This window comes from Callithrix jacchus, chromosome 9 (assembly GCF_049354715.1).
Source record: "Callithrix jacchus isolate 240 chromosome 9, calJac240_pri, whole genome shotgun sequence".
NCBI lineage: Eukaryota > Metazoa > Chordata > Mammalia > Primates > Cebidae > Callithrix > Callithrix jacchus.
The window spans coordinates 135693977-135713845 of NC_133510.1; the positions used below are offsets into that span (position 1 = coordinate 135693977).

General features: G+C 62.9%; 1 protein-coding gene across 20 annotated transcripts in view; it reads right to left on the bottom strand.

Moving 5' to 3' along the window:
• The window catches only part of FBRSL1 (fibrosin like 1), an 87143-nt gene that overhangs the window by 50255 nt on the left and 17019 nt on the right, over window positions 1-19869 (bottom strand). For 19 of the 20 annotated variants that reach the window (XM_035290086.3, XM_078337823.1, XM_078337824.1 and 16 more), the window contains exons 3-4: window positions 8289-8393; window positions 6172-6207 (exon numbers count right to left, since the gene is read on the bottom strand). In XM_035290086.3, coding sequence (XP_035145977.1) covers window positions 6172-6207; window positions 8289-8393 — 141 coding nt within the window. Of the gene's footprint in view, window positions 1-6171; window positions 6208-8288; window positions 8394-16479; window positions 19140-19869 lie in introns of those variants that run through there. The other variant, XM_035290087.3, reaches the window with a different exon arrangement.

A 19869-nucleotide genomic window follows, 5' to 3' on the forward strand; every position in this document is an offset into this window, starting at 1 on the left:
TGTGGGGCTGTCTTCCCTGGTGGTGGCTGCAGCCCGTGGGGTAGAGGGGCCGTCCTGGTCAGCGCTGGAGGGAGCTGTGGGCAGGGCGAGATGTGGCACAATGACCTCCCCAGGCCAGGGCCCAACCCCTCCCCTGGAACCTTGGCTGGGCTGGGGGGCTTGGACCTGCAGGATGTGCTGGCAATGGTGCTTGCCAGCCTGGCTAAGGCTCCAGGAGAGCCAGCCAGTTGCCAGGACATCAGGCCACCCATGCCCAGCAGCCCAGGCATGTGAGAGAAGCTACCCTGAACCCTCCGCCCAGCCCAGCCACCAGCCACAGTCCCCAGGAGACCCCAGTGAGCGCCGTGCAGCACAGAGGAGCCACCGGCTGTGTCCTGCTCAATTCTGACCCACAAAACAGGAGATAACAGAGGGTGTGCCCGCTACAGGGAGTGAGCCCTCTGTGGGCACATGTGGGGCAGGGAGGCGGCGGGGGTGGAAAGGGCAGACAGAGCGGGGACCAAATCCATCGACCCCGTCTGGACCCCACCCTGGCAGAGGATGTGACACATGCAGCTGATGTCTGGGTCTCAGCTTCTGCACTTGCAGACGGGGCCCGGCCCTTGGCTTCCACACCTGCAGACAGGCCAGGCCTCTTCATGGACGTCGCTTGTTGGCAATTAAATACCGCAGGTGGAAAAATCAGGTGACTTAAGTGCCATGGAGATGAAGGTATCCTCACTCAAATACTCCCTTCATGTGAAACCTGACAGCGCAAGTGACACGTGACATCCGGCCCCTCCCCGGAGCCCACACATGCCAGGCCCCAAGTGGGGGTGGATGGTAGGATAGCCACCTCCCAGGACTCAGAGCCCCTGCTGCCCTGTGCTGACCTTCTGGGCTGCTGGAATGAGCCTGCCCCTCTCAGCACCGAGGCAGGGGGTCCAGCCCCTCTGTCACTTAGCCTGGGGTACACAGCCTCCTGCCCCCCATGGCCCAGAGCCCCCGCACCCCTCCCTGCTCACCCCTGCACGTCTTCATGGCCCAGCTCCCCCACCCCTCCCTGCTCCCTCACACAGGGGTTCCTGCCCGCCTCAGGCCCTGAACACACAGGCTTTCCCCTGCCCAGACGCCCTCGTCTGGCCCCTTCTGAGATGCTGCCCCAACTCGGGGCCCCGTTTTCCTTCCGACCTGGCAGGGGCTGCTCTCTGCAGTCAAGGCTGTTTACGGAACATTTCTCTCCCCCCTTGGAATGGCAGCTCCCTGAGGGCAGGGCTCCTGTGTGACATGCTCCTCAGGCTCCCCGGCCTGGCATAGAGCCCAGCCCAGAATCAACCTGTGCTGAGGCGACTGCCCTTGGGCGCATGATCGCTATGGTGTGGATGGACGGATGGGCAGGTGGACCCTGGGGACAGGCGGTGGGTAAGTGCATGGACACAGGTGCTTAAAGATGGACGAACAGGTGGGTGGATGGGCCCAGGCCGTGGCCACCACAGGCAAGGACACAACCCAGCCCCCACCCCCGCTGTCCCGACATGGCAGCTGTGTCCCCAGCAGTGGGGACTCTCCTGTGCTCAGTGGTTGGGAGGAGACCGCCACTCTTTGACTCCAGGGAGAGGCTGATGGCGTTTATTGCTTTTGTACAAATTATGGCTGCCAATGAGAGGCCCAAGGAGCCGCGTAATGGATGTCATAAACCTGCCTGGTAAAGACAGTACTGGTATTGGCCCTGGCACAGAAGGGTGTGGCAGGATCCTGGCGGCTGGTGGGCATACACAGTGCCCACCTGGCTGGGTCTCTGCCCCCTCCTCCTGCCCACGTCCTGGCCTGCCTGCCCGGGCCTGCTCCCAAGCATGCAGGCAGGCTCCCTCCTCAGGGGCCTTGGGGCCTCTCACCTGCCCCTCTGTTCAAACCTGTGCCTGATTCGGCCAGCCCGGCGCCTCATCCTGCCCACCTCCCAGCCTCCCTGTCCAGGGTCTGCCCCTGCCGCCAACCTGGCCCCGCCTCCTGCCCTCCTGAGTTGAGCTTAACACCCTGAAGGGAGCAGCGACCCCCAGCTTCCGATCTTCCTCCCCCATGCGCCCACCCCAGCTGTGGCCACGCTCAGCACACACCGGCTAGAAAGGAGGTGAGGGTGGATTTCTGTACAGCTCAGTGTGTGCAGGGCGGGCGTCAGCAGGGTCAGGAAGGGCCTGGGGGGCTGTGGCCAAGTTGGCACTACTGGGGGCAGAGGGCATGTGGGCATCACCACACTGGCAGCTCTTCTCAGAGGGACAAGGGGCTGGTGGCCACATGGAAGACAATACTGGGCAGGCAGAGCCATGTGATGAGGGAGGCTGAGGCTCTCAGCTCCCGGTCACTGAGGTGGGCACCCACTGGTGGCCCATTGGCCTCTCTGGGCCTATGTCCCCGTCCAGAGAATGGGATGATCTGGTAACTAAATGCTGCCATACAGGGTGAGATGGGTCCCTGAGGCCTGGCCCAACCATAGGCTGTGGCCACAACCCTGTCACTCGCCCGTCCCCTCACCCCAGGCCCTGCACCACCACCCCTGCTGGTGACGGGGCCTTCCAGAACACTCTGCATGGGTGCAGGAGGGCGGGCCAGGGTACTATGCCAGCAGGAGTAGCTCCAAGCCCAGCAAGCCCTGGTGTATCCTCATCCGTCTAATGAGCTCCCCAGCCACCTGCCAAGCTGGAGTCAGTCGCCACATCTGTCTTACAGCGATGAGGTGGCCGAGAAGGCCACACCACACACTCAGGACAGAAGCTGCTGAGGATGAGGAAGGGCTGGGGCTTTGCTGGCCACCAACGTGGGCAAAATTAAACCACTCTAAGGACGGTTCATAGAATCAGACGGGTGATGAATGCCCGTGCTGCTCAGCAACACAGGAGGCTGCTGGCCTGGCTGTGGCTGCTCCTGAGGCCACAGTCACAGACATGCAGGCAGCAAGGGGTGCACACATGCAAACATGCAATGCCGCGTGGCCACAGGCAGCGAGCATGCAGGGTGTCCTGAGAAGCCTGCAGCACACACAGAAACACAGGTCTCTCTCACACACACACAAACACACACACACACACACACACGTGGGTGCACATACACAGAAGCCCAGGGAGGCACATGTGGCCCTGCTCGACAAGGCAACACATAGACCCACGCAGCCCACAAGGAGTGCCGCAGACACAAGCTGCACACAGGACAGGCACAGATCCGCCTACACGCTCACGCACACTGTGTACACACATGCACACACACATGCACACATGCTCACATGCACACAAACACATGGACACAAATGCACACACATGCAGACACAAGCACACGCACAAACGTGCGCATACATACACGTGCACCCACATGCATACACACAAGCACACACACCCACATGCACACATGCATGCACGTGCACGCACACACGAACACATGCATACACACAAGAACACACCTACATGCACACACACGTGCACCCACACACATGCACATGCACACATGCACATACACACATGCACATACACAGGCACACACAGCAGCCCCACCCTAGGGAGCACCTGGGAAATCTGAGGGCTGTAGGGAAGTGCTGAACCCCAACCAGTGGGTCCCAGACGCCAGCGTGATCCAGACCCTCACCCAGGGCCCTCTTGCTCCCGGTCCCTGCCCTGTGCCTGGGCATGCACCCCCAGGCCAGTTCTGGGTCCTACACCCCTGGGGGTGTCTGACCTCAACCTGCCTCCAGCATGGGCACGTGTTGTGGGAAGAGCACTTCCGAAGAGGCCGGGCGTCTCCCTGCTGCCTGCCTGGAGCCTGGGCTCTCCCCTGCAGCCCCCCACACGCCAGACACAGGTGGCCCCCAGGGCTGACAGCATGGGAGATCGAGGGCCCCGCTGGACCAGGGCCCTGCTCACACACTGGCACAGGCAGGGCCCATCTGCACGTGCCAGTGTCTGAAACAGGCTTGTGTGCCAGGTTCCAGCGCACACACAGGACCATCTGCAGGCCTCGGGGTCCTCCTGGCTCCTGTGGCTTGGAGGGGACCCCATCCCCCATGCAGCAGGCCAGCCCCGCCCCCTGGCCACCGCCATCTGCCACTTCAGCGGTGGGGGTTGAGCTGCAAGCAGCTGACAAGGTAATGATGGCCTTTCTCAGAAAACATTGAGAGAGCCTTAGGGAGAAGACTTGAATAACAAGTGGAGACTCAGAAGCAGAAGGGCGCCTCGGGGATCAGGGTAGAGACACCCAGGTGTCCTAGGGGCCACAGACCCGCTGGGGTGGCCACAGGAGTTTGACACGCGCACACCTCACCCAAAACGGGGGGCAGAGCCCACTCTCCAGCGCATAAGACCCAGCCCCCATTCTGATCCACAGTGAGCTGGCACTCAGAGATGCCACGAACACCCTCAGTCTGGCACCTACGGCGGCCACAGCCCTCCTCTGCCCATGGAGTCTGCATGGGGGGGATGGGCTCACGGCACCCCGACTTGGTCAGGTGCCTCCCAGTGGCCGGGGCCAGGTGGCCTCAGCCCTTTTCCACACTCGAACCCGGAGCACACACTGCAGGAGCCGGGCTGTCAGAATGTGGCTGATGACCTGCCCAGGACACCACAGGGAGAAGGGCAGGGAACATCATCATAATCACAACGACAGCTGTGAGGACACCCACAGCCCCTCTGAGGGGCTGCCCCCACGCACAGACGACAAAGCAAGGCTGCCCAAGGCCCCGTGCTGCACAGGAGGAAGGAAAGCCCTCAGGAAGAGGCCCCTTGGGCAGCAGCTGCTCCAGGAACCCTTGCCCCGAAGAGAGCTCCAGCCAACCCAGGTCAACAGCTCATGGACTCTGGGCCAAACCAGGTGAGAGGCCAAAGGCAGAATCCACAGTGGCAGAGCCGAGCCCAGGGTAGCAGAGCTGAGCCCGGGGTGGCAGAGCCCAGGGTGGCAGAGCTGAGCCCAGGGTGGCAGAGCAGAGCCCTGGGCTTTAGACAGACCCTCAGGCAAGAGGGCAGCCTCAGGGGAGCTGGGGTGGGGTGTGGAGGGCCCAGCTGAGCCCCTGCTGTGTGACCCAGCCACGTGGCCGGTTCCTGCCCTGGACGCCCAAGGGTCCAGGGATCATGGGGTCCACTCCCAGCCTGTGGCCACACCACACATGTGGCTCCCTTGCCGCCTCCTGTTCTGCCACCAGCAGAAGCCATGGAACGGAGGGCGTGGGGGGCTGTCCCGCTGGGCCTGGCCACACCAGGTCACTAATGGGCTAATTACATGCCCTGTAAAGCTGCCGTGGTTTAGTAAGTGAGTCTCTCCAGCCCTGGGTCATGCAGGGGCTGCAGGGATGACGTGGGCGGAGTCCGCCCCCCACCCCCAAACGAGCTGAGCAGGCCATCAATCTGCAGAAATGGCTCTTATGGAGCTCTGGGTTTTATGATGTTATTAAAGTCCTCCTGATACTTAAAGGGAAATAAAATCAAGTCGTGAGGAGGGGCAGGGCTGCTCCCCAGGGAAAAGTGGTGCCGGGGGCCAGGGAGATAGGGCTGGGCCTCCAAGTCCAAGGCAGGGGTGGTGCCAGCCTCCCAGTCCAGGCACACCTGCAAGGAGCCCTCTACCATGCCACACGCACCCACAAGGAGGCAGGCGCACCCAGGCTCTTCCCCCACCCCTGCACAAACAAGTCTCGCAGGCGGCACGCGGGTCTCCCTGCTGGCCACGGGATACCAGCTCCCTGGGCATTGCCCTGCAGTGCCCGGCCTGGGCCCAGGCCTCTCTGTCCAGGGTGAGGCATGTGCCAGTCAGGGCGTTGGAGGCGGCTGCTCACACATGGGAACCTCCCATGCGAAATGTCCCAGGCCCCCAACAGGACCCCAGGCAGAAGCCTGGCCCTGGCCCCGCGGATCCCGGCACCTGCAGCCTTGGCTGGGGTCTGTGCAGGCTCATTCGGAGGCTCCACAGCCACAGGGCCAGCCTGTTCCCCCGGGCAGCATGTCAGCCTGGGGGGCCCCGGCAGACCGTGAGGACGCTCCCCCAAATCTTGGCTCCAGAACTTGTTCACCCACCACCGGCCCCATGGTGGTTGAGGCCAGAACCAGTCTGGGGCTCCAGAGGGAAGTGGGCATGGGACAAGGCGAGCCAGGCTGCGGAGCCTCGGACAGGTGAGATGGGGGCCCCAGGGGGACAAAGATGGTGGGGGGGTGCTGGGGGACTTACGGAGTAGCCTCTCCCCGAGACCGCCTGCGCAGAGCTCTGCAGAAGGAAGGAAGGACAGTCAGTGACACTGTGGCTCTGATCCCAACTCCTGGGGACGCACCTGGCCACCTGCTCTGCAACCCACAACCCAGCTGAGCACTTGTCCCAAGTGGGGACAGGTCGATGCCCAGACCCAAGACCACCAGTGAGACATCCTCCCAGGCAGGGGCCGCCAGGGCTGAGGCCTTGGGGAGGACAGAGCTGGGCGTCGTGGTGGGGTCCTCCCTAGGAGCTGCCGTCCTCCTGGCCCAGCCAGTGTGAGGCTCCCCTGCTCTGGGGTCCAAACCCAAGGAGGCACCCATGGAGACACCCTTGGCCAGTTCCTTGCCCCCATGAGGGAAGGCACTGCCAGAAACGCTTCTCAGAGGAGGCAGGAAAACCTAGGGGAGGCCAGCCCGGGGCCCCAGCTTCTGCTGACCTCCCTCTGTGCCCACCATCAGCCCGGGGCCCCAGCTTCTGCTGACCTCCCTCTGTGCCCACCATCAGCCTCTGTGCCCATCAGAGGGTCTGCAATTGCAGGACTTCAGGGAGGGCGTCCTAGCTGGTCAGGGAAGGCTTTCTGGAGGAGGTACCAGATGGACCCCTCCAAGAAGCGTTCACCACAGGGGCCTGACCTGACGGGGAGCAGGGATGGCAGCTGGGGGCCCCTCAGACATCAGGGCACGCTCTGGTCTGAAGGGCTGCTGGAGGACCCCCGATAACCCTTGGTGGGGCTCCCTCTGGTTCGAGTAGGTATTGTGAGGCCTTCAGGACAGAGCTGTGGGTCACATCAGCTACACACCAGGGTCTCCCTCAGCAGGAGTGTGGGGAAGAAGGCTCAGAGCTGCTGTAGTGGGTGGGGCGGCTCACTAAGGACTTGGGTACTTGGTACGGCTGGGGCACACAGAGAGGGTCCAGAGCAGTCTGGGGAGTGGGGGGCAGATGTAAAGATCCAACACCCCCTCTGAGGGGCAGGGGCAGAGGAGGAAAATGGGGCCACTCCCCTGAATGGATCCACGACCCCCGCTGCAGTCAGAGAGGACATCCCCTCCGCTTCCCCAGACGGACCTCCCGGGGCCAGGTCAACTCCAGAGGCCCCAGGGTATCAGAGGACAGAGCCCAAGGCCCTGGGTCCTGATGGGCCCACCCGCCAGCTCCTGGCTACCAGAGGGTGGGGGCCTTCGTGCCCTGAGTTTCAGCCTCAGCCCAGCTGCAGTTTTGTGCTAAGAATGTGACCTCGTTCACCCAGGGCTGGCAATCAGAGGATGAGCTGGGGCAGCGGCAGCCCAGATAATTCTCGGCCTATTTCCTATCTCGTGGCGACAAGCCAGGAAGCTGAGCAGTGAGGCCTCCACTTAAATGATACTGAGACGCCTTGGGTTCCGTTCAGGCCCGCAAGAAAGCCGCCCACTGCCCCTCACCTGCAGGAGCTGGGGAAGGGGTGCCAATGGCCTCCTCCCAGCCGGGTGGGCTACTCCGCCTTCACCACAGCCGCAGCCCGACGCCCCCACGGCCACACTTCAGGGGACAGCCCCGTTACTAGCCAAATCCTGTCTGTGAGCCCACATGTGGGGGGGGCGGTCCCAGACCCCCTGGGGACCTGGCGCCCAGGGGCCTCTCTCAGGGACACGGAAGGTGTGTCTTCTTGACCCTGGTCAGCGTGTGCCCCGCCTGGCACAGGCACACCGATAGCCAGGCCGGGATGCTCGGCCCAGACCCGCTCGGGGTGAGAGAAGCGCCTTCCACTGACGTGGAACAAACCCCAGCTCCTGCCACCCACCACACTCCGCCCGTCTCCTGTCCCGGCCCACGCGGTGGGTGGGTGTCCCCAGCAGCAGGACAGGGGAGTCATTGCAGCCCAGGCGACCCCAGTGGCAGCCCCAGGGCTCTTACTCCAGGCTCAGCCGCCAACCTCCCCCCTCCACCCCGAGGGCAGCTCATCGTGTTCCTCTTTTAAATAAATCCCTCCTAATGGGGAAAGTCCTAATGAGTAAAAGATCCTGCTTTAATGAAGGCAAAATGCTAACGGCTAAAACACAGCCTTCACAGGAAATCGGGGCCCTGACCAGGGGCTTCTGGACAGGCGGCTGGGTACTCACATCGCTGAGTGGGTCTCGGGAGCTGCTCCACCGGGAGCTGGTGGCTTCGAGGACGCTGTCATCATCACTGTCCCGGTCGCCCCCTTTGGACACGGTGACCTTCATCTGGGACAGAGAGAGACACCGTCTCAGGCAAACCCCCACCTCACCACATCCACATTGAGGCCCCTGGGCTACAGCTACAGGCCCGTTCCTGGCAAGCAGCCCTGAGACCCGACGGCCACTTGGCGCTCTGGGACGTGACGCACTGCGGAGGGTGAGCCGGGTCCCAGTCTGGGGGCGGGGGCAGTGGCAGGGCAGAGCACTGCAGAGCCAGGAAAGCCACCCAGGATGCGGATGACCCGCCCAGGAAGCACCCCCGTTCGGACCCCCCCTTCTGCAAGTCGCTGACTCTGAAGACATCCTGGGGGTGCTGGGGACCACGGGCAGGGCCTCCGCCACACCCTGGCCTCTTCTCAGCCCTAATGGCCAGGCAGCTCCCTGGCTGGGTAGCACCACCACCCCATCCGGCTGCACAGGGCCTGAGGCCTCCAGGCTGAGCCTCGGTGCCACCCCCTGCCTCTGGCTGTGCCCACACCACCTCCTTTGGGTGGCACCATTCCAGGGCAAGCAACGAGGTGGGTGGTGGGACCTGCCCATCCCTGGCTGTGTGAACCGTGGGCCACTGGTCGGCCTCCCCATGCCTTGGTTTGTTCACCTGCAGAGGAAGTGGCCACATTCACTGCCCCCCACCACCACCTCTGATGCCAGCCAGCACAGGCGCTGCTGCGTGCCAGGGTCCGGCCCCGGCGCTTTGCACGCACTCACACACATTTGCTCACACGGCAGCCATGAGTAGAAACTATTTTCCTTCACGTTTCACAGATGAGAAACCAGACCCAGAGCCCTGCATGTTTCATTTTTTTACTTGGAAATAAATTCAAACCTGCACAAAGCTGAGGGAGGTGAGAGGCAGAGGTCCCGCTGACCAGCCCGCAGCAGGGATGCCCTGCACAGCTGCTTCCAGCCTCCTGTGGAGGCCCCACCGTCTCCCTCTCTGGCCACCTTGATCTGGAACAATTCTGCACCTTGTGGCGACTTGCCCCAACACACCTGGGCCCCCAGACCTTGCATCCCGGGGCCCCGGGTGAGCCCTTCACACTGAGTCATCCAAGTCAGAGAACGCCCAGCCCCAGGAACGTGTCCAAGTCAGGAGCGTCCCCCGAAAGCACCCCGGCCCTGGGGTGCTCGTTGGACTGGCTGGTGTGGCTGAGCACAGCCATGAGCCTGGAGTCAGCCAGGCCCACCCCTCGCACCCCCGATGCCACAGGCCTCCCGGTCCTGTGCCCCCTTCCCTCTGTGGCTGATGGTGCACACGACAAGGCAGACGGTGCTGGTGATGATGAAGAGATGTCACCCAGGCCCCTGGGGTCAAATGCATGCGGCCCATGAGGTCAGTCCAGCCTCAAGGAGCAGAAGCGAACACCAGAGGAGGAGGAGGAGGAGGCCCCGGCAGGGCAGGGTGGCAGCCCCCAGGGAGTCTGGGCCTTACCGTGCGGGAGCCAGTGGCAGGACGGTGGGCTAGCGGCCAGCTCAGTGGTGCAGTGGCCCTCACAGGCCCTGGCCAGGATGCCCGGCTCCTCCCAGCAGTGTGGCCTCAGGCACATGACTGACCCCGCCCCCCCCACCTCAGTTTCCGCATCTGTAAATGGCCCCTCCTCGCAATGAGGTTCCTGTGGGCTGGGCCGGGGGCCGGCACCTTCCAGGCCACCAGGTGTCACTGTTGTCACCGGCTGGACTCTCGCCACCCCTCCTTCCTCAGCCCCAGACCTGGCACTGTGGTCTCAGCCTGGCCGCTATGCCCACTGGGTCCCACACCTGCTGCCCTGCTGGGGCGGTTGAGGGTTCTGTCCACCCCCAAAAGGAGCGGAGGTTCTCCATCCTGATCCGGATTCTCCACACAGGGTCCGTCCCCCAGAGCCTCTCAGGAATGAATTTCCAGGCCCACTCCAGGAACCGTGTGTTACCGGCCACCTGGGGAGTCCGACCATTGGGAATGGCCCCATAAGCCCTGCACACGCTGCCAGGGGCAGCACCAGCAGTGACAAAAAGGCAGCCACAGGGCCGCCGAGTACAGTGGTGCGGGAAGCTCACTGCCCAAGGACGCCCAGCCGATGAGAGGAGACGCGGCTGAGATACACCCACACAGCTGAGCCGCGAAAAGCAGGGTGCCTCTCTGCCCTTCTCACAAAAGCTACCTGCGGTAAGGGCTGGGTGCAAAGGGAACACCTCACCCCCATGCCACAGAGGGACTCTGCGGGGTGCTCTGCGTGTGCCCCTCCCAAACGCAGAGGTCCTGTGGGGTGGCCAGGCAGGCCATGGGGCAGGGTCTCTCCTCCTTCCTTGGGTGGCCAGTTTTAGCTCTGAAAGCCTGTCTTGAAAAAGCATGCAGAACTGGCTCCTGGACACAACCCACTGTGCACCCGGGCAAGACCCCAGACAGCGAGGCGGTTGCTCTCAGCCCTGCACTTCACAGCGGCTTCTCAGTGCTGCCCGCCGGCCAAGCCAGGGGCTGGGGAGGCCACATGTCCACTCCCAGCAGGAGCTCGGGGACAAGATCACAGTCCCTGGACTCCCAAGCCCACGTCCGGGGCCAGAGGGTGCCCCCATTTCCAGGGTGGGTGGGAGCTACCATGGGGTAGAAAGTCTCCTAAATGCTGAGGCAGGAGACTGAAGCCTCAGCTAGTTTCTGTTTAATAAACAACAGAGAGAGAAGAATCTAGTCAGGAATGAGGGTCCTGCATGATTAGATCACAGTCTTATTGAGTATCCAGCCTTGACTAAAGCGTTCTTGTGCTTTATGCATAATTATCTATGAACTTCAGGTTGCTGTGGTCAGGGATTGACAAGGGACACTATGAAATGTGACCACGAGGAAGAGCATTGATACCCGCCGAGCATCACGACCGGTGGTGCCCAGCAGAGGCAACCTGCTGAACGCAAGCCCAGCAGCACCGCTGGAGGGCATCTCAAAGCTCTGCGGCAGCGCCAGTGCTGGGGAAGCACCCGAGACTCAGCCTTGGAAGGGCACCTCCCCCGTCCTTGGGTGAGCTGGAGAACACTCCACTCCACTCCAGCAGCTTGAGGAAGGACTGAGCCTAGTCGGCCCGACGCAGCTGCCCGAGGGCTTCACTGTGTGCGTGGTGCTGTGCTGTGTTGGGTGCGATGTGTCTGCTTTCCCTCCTTACTTCTGCACCTGGTTCTTCTTTTGAAGACAGTAAGAAGCAGCATAATGCTTGAAGCCTTTGCGTCTACTCGGCAGGTGCACCAAGTGCTGAGGCGTCACTGCCCCTGCTTCGGATACTTGCAAGCCTGGGGCCCCTTGTTCACGAATTTCAAACGTAAGCTGTTTGAAATTCACCCTACTTACTCTGCCCCCGTTTTGTACCTAATAAAAGTCAGTGTCCAGGCACTCGGGGCCACTACCGGTCTCTCTGTGAACTGGTGGCAGTGGACCCCTGGGCCCAAACTCTTTTCCTCCCCATCTCGCCGTGCTGCATCTTTATTTCCACAGGCTCTCATCTTCGCACCCGTAGAGAACACCCTCTAGACCCAGCAGGGCTGGACCCTGCACTACCGCACCTGTGCCCACCGGGCCCTGTGGTTGGTCCACCCATCTGTCCACCCATCCAACCAATGCTTATGAAGGCCCCACGAGCTGGGCACCGTTCTGAGCAGTGAGCAGAGCAGACCCAAGCCCCTGCCCTTCCGGGGTGACAAAGGAGCAGCCGTTCCCCGTGCACACAGAACACAACTCCTGCCAGGCAGCAGGTGCTGGGGGAAGGAGCGCACGCCAGAATGTAGCAGCACGATCTCAGCTCACTGCAACCTCCGCCTCCAGGGTTCGAGCAATTGTTGTGCCTCGGCCTCCCAAGTAGCTGGGATTAGAGGAATGCACCACCATGCTCAGCCAATTCTGTGTATTTTTAGTAGAGACAGGGTTTTACCATGTTGGTCAGGCTGGTCTTGAACTCCTGACCTCAAGTGATCCGCCCATCTTGGTGTCCCAAAGTGCTGGATTACAGGTGAGGCACCTCGCCCGGCCTGCCCCCTTCACTTCTGTATTTCTGCTCTTGTCTGTATCCGGCCTTCCTTCTTGTTTTTGTTTGGTTGCTGTCCGTTTGTTTCTTCAGGTAAAGCCTCAAGGTTTTAAGCCTTTCTCTTTCTCTAACAAGTATTCAGGCTGGTTTTCCTCCCATCATGCTTTACCTGCATCCCAGCAATTCTGACCTAGGATTCCCTATTTTCTAATGAAATTCAGTTCAGAGGGAGATTTAGGAGCTGGGTGTGCTGGGTGGGAGGGGAGGAGAATGACTGTCAACTTCTAGCTCAGTCACCTGGGTGGACGCTAGGTTCACCCACCGAAATGGGGCAAAGACAGAAGCTGCGCGTCTGGTCTGTCCACGCCAAGTGAGAGGGGCATCCTGGGTCCCAGCCGAACACTCTGAGCTGAGGCTGTGCTTGTGGAGGACAAGGAGACAGCAGACACCGGGAACAGCACGGGCATGGGACAAGAACACACAAAGGGCATCCTGTTCCGCCCTCCCGTCAGCCCTGTGGTCACTGGGCACGTAAGCCAACAGTCTGAACTCAGAAGTGCACCTGCAGCTTTCCTAGACTCACTACAAAAAATAAAATGAAAAATATCTGATAGTTTCTATATTGATTACATTGTTGAGATACTATTTTCGAAGTACATGCACTGAATTTCATTAAGATGAATTTTACTTATTTCTTCCTACTTCTTAAATATGCGGCTCACAGAATATTCCTACTGAACAGCGCTGGCCTAGGAGAGTCCAGGGCCCTGCCCACCCCTGCTGGATAGGAAGCCACACTCTACCGGGTCCCAGGGTGTCTATCCCCAGGGAGCCCTGCAGGGCATGTGCCAGCCCTAGGAGACGCTTCCTGCTGAACCCTCACACGCAGGCAGACCCTGTGGATCAGCATGGAAACCACTCTCCCTCAGGCTCCCCACAGCCTGGCCACCTGCTAAGGATGCCCCTACCACTGCAGCTTCTGACTGGAGGAGGACAGCCAGTGGCCTCTGCCCAGTCAATGCCAGTCCAGCTCACTCTGGCACTGCAGAACTGGGCCACCTGGAAAGATGTCAGGGCAGCCGGAGATCATGGGTCACGCCACAGCCCTGCTGAGATTCCTCCGAGGCCCCAGGCCTCCCCCTGGACTTCTGGGCAGACCTGGGTCTCCCCTGGCACCTGCGGGTGGTCCTACCTCCGCCTCCCAGCCTCCACTCGTCCAGGTGCCTCCCATTCGCCCCTCCCTTGTGCCCTTTTCGTCTCTGCCACAGTGGCCCAACGTGCTGTCACAGCCTGTCTCCCTACACACGGCTGAGCCGAGCCCTGTCGCTGGAACAGAGATGGAGCTCATTGTCCTCAGTGCCCAGACAAGAGTCTGGAACAAGCAAACGGGAAGGCCCGGAGGGCAGGGCCTCCGGGTGGGACCATGGCTATTCACCTGAAGTGAGGGGCCCAGCCAGAGTCAGGGCCTTGGAGGCAGCTGGGCTGACAGAGGCACACACACCACTCGTGGATGCTGGACTGGCTGCTGAGGCCACCCATGCTCACGCTCACGCCCCTCCCCGGGGAAGACACCCACACTACTGCCCTCCCCCCTCCCCCCTCCCCGGGGGCTGCTTATAGACTTGGCCAGACCTGGGAGACCCTCTAGGGCTCTTCAGAGCTCCAGGGCCCTCGTGGGGTTGGCCCTGCTGCCACAGTCTCAGTGTCGTCCCTCTCCCAGGAATCCACCCCGACACCCGCTCCTCTACCCCTAACAACCAACCATCCGCTGCCTTCATCTGCCACAGCTCAGCAGGAACAGGCCTGGCCTCGTCCAGAAGACTCACGCCCTCCCACAGCCCGTTTTGCAGACAGGAGGGGGCCAGCCTGCCTGTGCCAGCAACAGCAAGGTGGGCAGAGGATCACACAGAAGTGACCCGAGGGCTGATGGTCACTAGGTCACTATGCCCCAGCCCCAGTCTCCAGAAGGGCCCCCAGCCAGCAACAGGGTCTCTGTGGTCAGGCAGTGGGCAGCCTCCCCCAGATCCCCACTGTCACCCCCCAAAGACTCGCTCCCTCCTCGACCTTCAGGCTGGCCTGTACCCGCCCTCCCTACAGCAGCAAGACCCAAGCCCACCTTCCTGGGCAGGCTCGGATCCACTGAGCACCACTCCTCCAGAGACAAGGGAAGGAGCGTGCCCCACCCAGACCTCAGGCTCTGATCTGCTGCCTGTGAGGGGGGCCAAATCGCACTTGCAGGGCCCCACAGGCCCGCAGCGGTGTCCTCTGGTCAGTGAAGTGAGTCATAAATACTAGAGCTGACCACCAAATTTCCACATTGCCGAATCCAGAAAAACCAGGATTTCCAGCTCTTCAGAAACATCCAAGATCTGGCCACACAGAATCTGCACTTCCCAGGGCAAGGCCTGGCAGCAGCAGCCCCAACAGGGTGTGGGCCCCAGGACACAAGGCACATGTCCACCCCACAGGGTCCTAGCACCTCTACCCTCCCCACAGTGGCCCCCACCAGGCCATGCAGACACTGGGTTCCAGCGGAGGCTACAGGGTCACAGCCAGGCCTTGTGAAGCCCCTCTGGGTCCTGAGCGTTTCTTCCGCTGGTGTCCTGTGCACCCTCAGCTGCTGGCCACGTGGACCCAGGCTGCAGTATCCCCCCTCCTCAGGCCTCCCCGCCAGCCTGGCCTTCCCCATTAAGGAGCAGCCACTGCTCAGCTCAGAGGCTCCAGCACCAGACAGCTCCTCCCCACTCCCTCAGGCTGTTGAGGTCTGTCCCGGACACAGCTCTGTACTCACAGGGCCCCCTCGGTGAGCCCAGTTCGGGGGAGGAGGGGGCTGAATGTGGAAGGAGGCAGGAGCTTATTTACATCATTACCACCCCACGCATGACACCCGAGATGTCTGAAGGCAATTCCGTCAGGTGCTACAGCCCGGACTCGGCTGCTCGGTGCCCCGGCCTCCCATGAGCAGAACACAAGCACGTGACAGCCATGCAGAGAACTCTGGGCTGATCCACGCTCCCTCACGGGTTCCCAGGCCACACACAGGATGCTGAGCTGACCCACACTCCCTCACGGGTCCCCACAGAAAACCCTGGGCTGACCCACACTCCTCACAGGTCCCCAGGACATGCAGAGAACCCTGGGTTGATCCATGCTCTCACGGGTCCCCAGGCCACACAGAAAACCCTGGGCTGATCCACGCTCCCTCACGGGTTCCCAGGCCACACACAGGATGCTGAGCTGACCCACACTCCCTCACGGGTCCCCACAGAAAACCCTGGGCTGACCCACACTCCTCACAGGACCCCAGGCCACACAGAAAACCCTGGGCTGACCCACACTCCCTCACAGGACCCCAGGCCACACAGAAAACCCTGGGCTGACCCACACTCCCTCACAGGACCCCAGGCCACACAGAAAACCCTGGGCTGACCCATGCTCCCTCACAGGTCCCCAGGCCACACAGAAAACCCTGGGCTGACCCACACTCCCTCACAGGACCCCAGGCCACACAGAAAACCCTGGGCTGAACCACACTCCTCACAGGACCCCAGGCCACACAGAAAACCCTGGGCTGAACCACACTCCCTCACGGGTCCCCAGGCCACACAGAAAACCCTGGGCTGAACCACACTCCTCACAAGTCCCCAGGCAATGCAGAGAAGAACCCTGGGCTAACCCACACTCCCTCATGGGTCCCAAGGCTGTGCAGAGGACGCTGGGCTGAACCACGAAGACTCACAGGTCCCCAGGCCACACAGAAGATGCTGGGCTGACCCAGGCTTCCTCATGGGTCCCCAGGGTGCCTATCCCGAGGGTGGGTGCCCCCCAGGCATGAGCCGAGAGGGGGATCTTGACTACTGCCTCACTGGCCCACACAGTAGCCTTGTGTGGGGGGATCTGGAGGCCAGGACCCCCCATGCTGAGCACAGGCAGGCCCCTCCATCCAGGCCTCAGACAGGCAGGCAGGAAGCTCAGGAACAGATGCCCAGGTCTCCCCTCTGTTGGGTCAGAGCGCAACAAACCCTGGCGGAGCCTAGCACAAACCCCATCTGCAGAATAAATCACGTAAGACACACACTCATCTGTTTAAATTACCAACGCTGATACTGTTGTAAAAATAGTGGCACGGCACTTTTTATTTTCTTTCATCATAAAAATAAACCCTGCGCTTCTGGGATGGAGGCCCTCGGTGAGCACCGGAGGAAGGGGCCTGGCTGGGCGGGGAGTGAAGGGGCCTAGGGACCAGAGCAGATGCTGCACCAGAGCCTGGCCGGGACCCGGGAGGGCCTGTGGGGGACGCGTCCTCATGAGCAAGTGTGGGGGGCTAGAGATCAGCAGCTGCCTGCTGGAAGCCAGGGACACCCACCCACCTTCCTGACACCTGCAGCTGCCCAGCTGGGCGTGACCAGACCTTCAGGACCAGGGCCTCCCGTCACTTAGCACAGGGGTCCATGGGGCCGAGGCTGCTCTCTGGAGGGCCCCTGGCTGCAGCTGCCCAGCTCCCCTGTGGACTGGAGAAAGTCAGAGCCCCTCCAAACACCCCTTTCCTTTTGGGCCAGTGGCGTTCCTCGGACTCCAGAAGACTCAAGCGGGGCTGCCTCGAGACCAAGGCCAGGGGATGGCAGCCCGATCACAGGTGGGGGCTGCGGAAGGGCAGGTATAGGCCAGGAATAACCACGTAGTGTGAGGTCTGCTGACTGCACATAGGTCGACAGCCGGACAGGACGCTGCAGGGGACTCTGGGAAGCCGAGAGAAGGCGCTGCCTCCCCTGTGGGCTCCCCCTCGCCTGGAGACCCCTCGAGCACCCCTTCAGTGTGCGCCCACGGGGGTAGGGAAGGCAGAGTCCTGAGAGGTGGGGGTGGGAGCCTCCGGGCCCCCTGCAGCTTCTGACCCATCAGATGGGCCCATGTGGCCCCTGCAGCTTGGGGACCCTGGAGGTGGACACCAGTACCACCTGACTGCCGGGGGAGGGGCTGGACACCTTCAGCATTCACCACCAGGAATCTGCCTGAGGGTGGGAACTGCGCCTTGGCCGACGGGGTGCTGCCCATGAAGAGCCTGCAGCCAGCACTCCAGAGATCATCCCGCCCAGCACGCCACTCACGCTTGCACCCACTCCTGCATGCACGCACAGCACGCACACACCACGCTCACGCTCCACACAGTGGCACACCCGGGACACGCGTGCAGGCAAGGACAGCACTGGTGTGTAGAGGCACAGAAAGACATTGAGGGGCCCCAGCAAGCTCCCGCCCTTGGGGGCTGTGTTCTCCCAGGGCACACACCACAGGCAGCACACGCGGGTGGGGGCTCTGTGACACCAGTGGGGGGGACATGGTGGGGCGGCAGGAAGACGCCGGGTTCCTCTCTCCTCCTGGTGTGGCGGGCCTCGGCCTGATCACAGCACTTCAGGGCTCCCACCTCCGGCTGAGCCTCAATTTCCAACGGCAAACAGCCCGGCCCTGTCTGAAGGCCTAGGGCTAGTCCAGCAAAGCATCTCTGGCCCGAAGGGCAAGGCGGCCTTGGCCCCAGGGGCCCTGCCAGGGTGGAGCTCACACTGGGGTGGCCAGGAAAATGCATCCAGGGAGGAGCCCACAGGCATCAGGCTCCAGGGCTCACGGATGGGGCCTGACGGGCCACCCCAGGGGCACAGGATCGGGTCCACCGTGACCTCAGGGGCCGGCAGGGATGGCCCAGGGCCAGGAGTGAGAGCCGGGGCTGCCGGGCTGGCACCAGATCCAAGAGGGAGCGCCGAGGCTGGCACAGGGGCCCCAGGAGAGGCCGGCAGGGTGGGCCTGGCTGCCCCAGGAGTGGAGGGCGGTCAGGAATTGGGAGCAGCGGCTGGGGCTTGCAGGGCTTGCTGGGGCCCATGAGCGGCCGCGGGGGCTGGCAGGGCTGCTCTGGGCCCATTAGCGGCCGCTTGGGTGGGCAGGGCTGCTCCAGGCCCATGAGCGGCTGTTTCTGCTGCCTCGGCCGTCTGGGGCCCAGGAGGGAAGGCGTGAGTGGGCCGGGCTGCTCTGGGGCTTCCACTAACCGCTGGGGCTGCCTGAGGCGTGGCAGTAACCGCCGTGGGCGGCTGGGCTGGCCCAGCAGGGACCTTCTGGGCTGGCCATACTGACATGGCACTAGGAAGGCCCGCCGGGGGCAGCAGCACTGTCCCGGTAGGAAGCCGGAGGGCCGGCGGCGAGGTCGGAGGGTGAGGAGTGGCCTCGGGGGCTGGTACCGCTGGCACTGGGCTAGCAGGGACCGAAGGCGCCGGCAGCGGTGCCTTGGGGCCAGGAGGAACCGCAGGCGCCGGCAGTAGAGGCAGGGGACCAGGAGGGATCGTGGGGCCAGCAGGGAACGCAGGCGCCGGCGGTGGTGGCACGGTACCAGCAGGGAACGCAGGTGCCGGCAGCACTGCCTGGGGCCTGGCAGTGCCCAATGCGGCCGGCAGGGCTGAGCCAGGCAGGACCGCTGGGGCTGGCAGAGCTGATCTGGGGCTGGAAGGAGCCGCTGGGGCCGGCAGGGCTGCCCAGGGCCCAGAAGTGACCGCCGGGTCTGGCCAGGCTGTTTCGGGCCCAGAAGTGACCGCTGGGGCCAGCTGCGCTGACCCAGGAGTGGCCGCTGGGAGGGCTGGCAGGGCTGCCCGGGGTCCGGGAGTGCCGACAGGGCTGGGAGGGACCCCTGGGGCTGGCTGGGCTGGCTGGGCTGGAGCTGTTGCTGGCGCTGGGCCGGGCTGTTCTGGTCCCAGTGGCTGGCTGGGAGCGGCCCCCCTTCTGGGGAGCACACCTGCATGGAAGAAAGAGCACGTGTCCACCTGGGCAGGTGTGCCCACGTAACCCCCGTCCAGCCCAGGCCCAGGAGGCATGCTGCCCTTCTCCAGCAGCCCTATTCCCAAGGGGGCCGAGGGGAGCCTAGGACACCACGCCGAGCCCACCCCGGAAGGAAGGCGCACACCAGCGGACCCCTGCGGAGGAAGCAGCTGCAGGCTGAGCCACACCCAGGACAGAGCCCCATGTGGTAGGGAGGCCCCAGGCCAGCACCCATCTGCTCTGACAGTCCCTCCTGGGCAGGAAGGCCCCCGGGCAGGGCAGGTAGGGCCCTGTTCCCAGCTGGGCCACGCACCTGACCACTGACCACAGTCATGTGCCTGCGGCCACCGCCGGAACCAAGCATTCCCCTCCCCATGCCACACGCGTTAGCGGATGGCGCTACGTGTGGGCAGAACAGCCTCAGCAATGAGTCTGGAACCCTCCTGAGAGACACACTGGACACCTGTAGTCGGCGGAGCCTGACGGACACGGCAGGGAAACGGGGCCGGCCTACCAGCTTGGCGCCCCAGCCCGGCACACGCGCCTCGCTGCCCCCAAACAGGCACCTCTCCCGCTGTGGCCCTGGGCCAGTCACGGCCCCTCAGGGGCCCAGCCGGCTCCTGCCTCTGCTCGGGCCCAGCCCCGTCCACATGTCCCAAGCCCCAAGCCTGACAACAATGGGGCGCTGCCAGGCAGGCCCAGGGGCT